General features: G+C 36.4%; 1 protein-coding gene across 1 annotated transcript; it reads right to left on the bottom strand.

Annotated features, from left to right (window-relative positions):
• Positions 1 to 807: 807 nt before the first annotated feature.
• Positions 808 to 1,242, bottom strand: LOC140872092 (BURP domain protein RD22-like). Its single transcript, XM_073274837.1, has one exon. The coding sequence runs from the start codon at positions 1,240 to 1,242 to the stop codon at positions 808 to 810; it is 435 nt and encodes a 144-aa protein (XP_073130938.1).
• Positions 1,243 to 2,538: the final 1,296 nt, after the last annotated feature.

Below are 2,538 nucleotides of genomic sequence, written 5' to 3'. Positions count from 1 at the left end.
TAAATTTCTCCCCTTCTTAGCCCTAGTTAACCCAACATAAAATTTATAGATGAGTACAACCATTGTGCTCTAGGAATAAGAAGTGATTTATTGAAATCATACAAGTGTGACCTTGTTTGATTTTTTGATACACAAAGCAAAGCTTTGTCAAAAATTCTATAGAGAATTTTTAAGAAAATTTCATTACTAAAAATCTGAATTATGAATTATCTATCTTGTGTTTGTTACAACTTTAAAAGATAAAAAATAACATAAAATATCACGAAATTTAGTTACCTAATAATCTAAAACTCTCAAATAGGCAAAATATTGAAAAATCCACGTAGAATATAGTTTCCTTTTTGCGAACGCGCTGAAGCGCATTAGAGTGCGCTCGAGCGGCGAAAAGATGTGGCTGGAGCGCGCAAGGTTCTGTCCAAAAAATATGCAGTCACACATATAGGCGCTGGAGGACTTGTTTTTAAGCGCTGGGGTGCTAGGGCGACGCTAGTGCGCCGAAAGAGCGGCGCTGGGGCGCCTGGCTCGGCGCTAGGGCGTCCAAAACGTGGTGCTGGGGCACCTCTGCGGTCTTCTTGGATTTTTATCACTTGACTCACATTTAAACGCTCTCCAATTTGATTGTCATGAATCCCAAATCCTTCTAGTTTTGATGGTAAATTGTTAAACACTTCTTGATACATCACGAATCTTTGACGCGCCTCTTTGAACTTTTTGCTTTGGTCTCTCGATATCGATCTGTACGACAACTCTAAGAAATCTATAACTCTTTTAGCAACTTGATTACTTCGAGGGCTATCCATGATCATATCACTTTGTTCCATCGCTAGCCACCATCAACACTTGGTAAACATCTGTTGTTTTTGTCATGTTGCAGTAAAACACTATGAATGGATACACAAGTTTGTGACAAGCCACCACCGCATTTCCCCCTGAAATTTTCTTGACTCCTACAGTGCTGTACTTATTCACTTTACTTCCATTTTTTGCCTTTGTGGATATTGCCTCCACGTGTTTTCCGATCCTCGAGGTGCTGAAATCAACCATGGACTCAAGAGAGGTGGCACGTAACTTTTCTTCCCCTTTGATGGCCTCACATTCTTGTAGAGTGTTCTTCACGATCTCTGCTTCTCGCGAGTTTGGGTTCACCGAAAACTGACGAAATATATCTGGCAATTTGTGGGATGAGGAGGGAATCGAATTAATCAACAACTTTGCGAGGTAAGAACATGACACCATTTCCATTTTTTAAGAAAAAGGGTTGAATTTTCTGCCCACGGTTAATTTTAAAAAAAAAGTAATGTATTCAAATAATTCCACTTTAATGTATTCCAACCGAATGATTTATGAGTCAATTATGAATAAATCCCCAAACCCAAACCTTTCTTTCTCCCAACTCCCTCCCTTAAAGATTCTTTCTTTGCACTCCCTAAGGACCACAAAACTTGATTATTTTAATATTTAATTCGTGTACTCAATATGGGTTGTTTTGTGCTTAGATCTGAAGGTTTTATACTTATATCTAAAGATTTCTGTGCTTATATCTCATGTTTTAATGCTTATTTTGGAACAAAGAATTATGTGCAAAAAATGGTATCAGAGCTTTAGGTTAAATATTCAGACTTAATATTATTCGTTAACTCATACTTTTATTTGTTGAGGAGAAGATTTTTTACAAAAGATTACTTCAAACGAAGGTTTGAATCAAGAGGATTTTATTTATATGAAATCCTATAAACAAGTTAATCTGTTCACAATAGATTACTTACGATAGAAAGATGATTTCTAATTCTCAATTTTTAGAAATTACCCCAGATTCCTCTAAACTCTCCGGAGATCTTAGAGAAATTCAAAAGACGGTACAATATTACAACAATCAGCTGTATGAAATACCTCGGCAGATTGAAGGAATCCTTAAGAAACAAGAAGAAATTCTTGTAACCCTAAAGGATCTTCAAACTAAAATCACAAATCTAGAACAAACTTCAGGTTCTAGAAAAGAAAATACAGGAGGAAGGTTACCACTCTCGTTTGGTACCGAACCGTTGTTACATCAGAAAAGTAAAACCAAAATGGTTCAAAAACCTTTAACTGATGATGAAAGGATGATTAATCTTATAAAAGCAGTATCAGAGAAAAACACTATCTGATGACTACTTTAGAGAGATTAAATCTCGAGGATCTACAAGATCTCGCGGATTCTTTTACGAATCTCAAAGTAGTAGATCTAAAAATGAACTCTCCTGAGGGTGAACAACCCATAGGGAATCCCCCAAGATATGCGGTTAAAACAGAAACATAGTGAGTTTCAGGTTGGAGAAAATTCACATCCAGCAGGAACCAGATCAAGAAGGAGTAAAATCCCACTCCATCAAACTCCTTACGGAAAAACTATTTTAGATCCAATACATCCTTACGGGATTATGTTAAACCTTGATGTTTTGGACTTCAAAAATAGAGAAAAACTTATAGATGATTGGACGTCAGCTATGAGAATTGCAGCAGGGACATTAGATCTCAATAAAAAAGGATTCATTAAAC

The sequence above is a fragment of the Henckelia pumila genome, chromosome 1 (assembly GCF_033568475.1).
Source record: "Henckelia pumila isolate YLH828 chromosome 1, ASM3356847v2, whole genome shotgun sequence".
In the NCBI taxonomy this organism is placed as follows: Eukaryota; Viridiplantae; Streptophyta; class Magnoliopsida; order Lamiales; family Gesneriaceae; genus Henckelia; species Henckelia pumila.
This window is presented reverse-complemented; position numbering and strand designations above follow the sequence as displayed.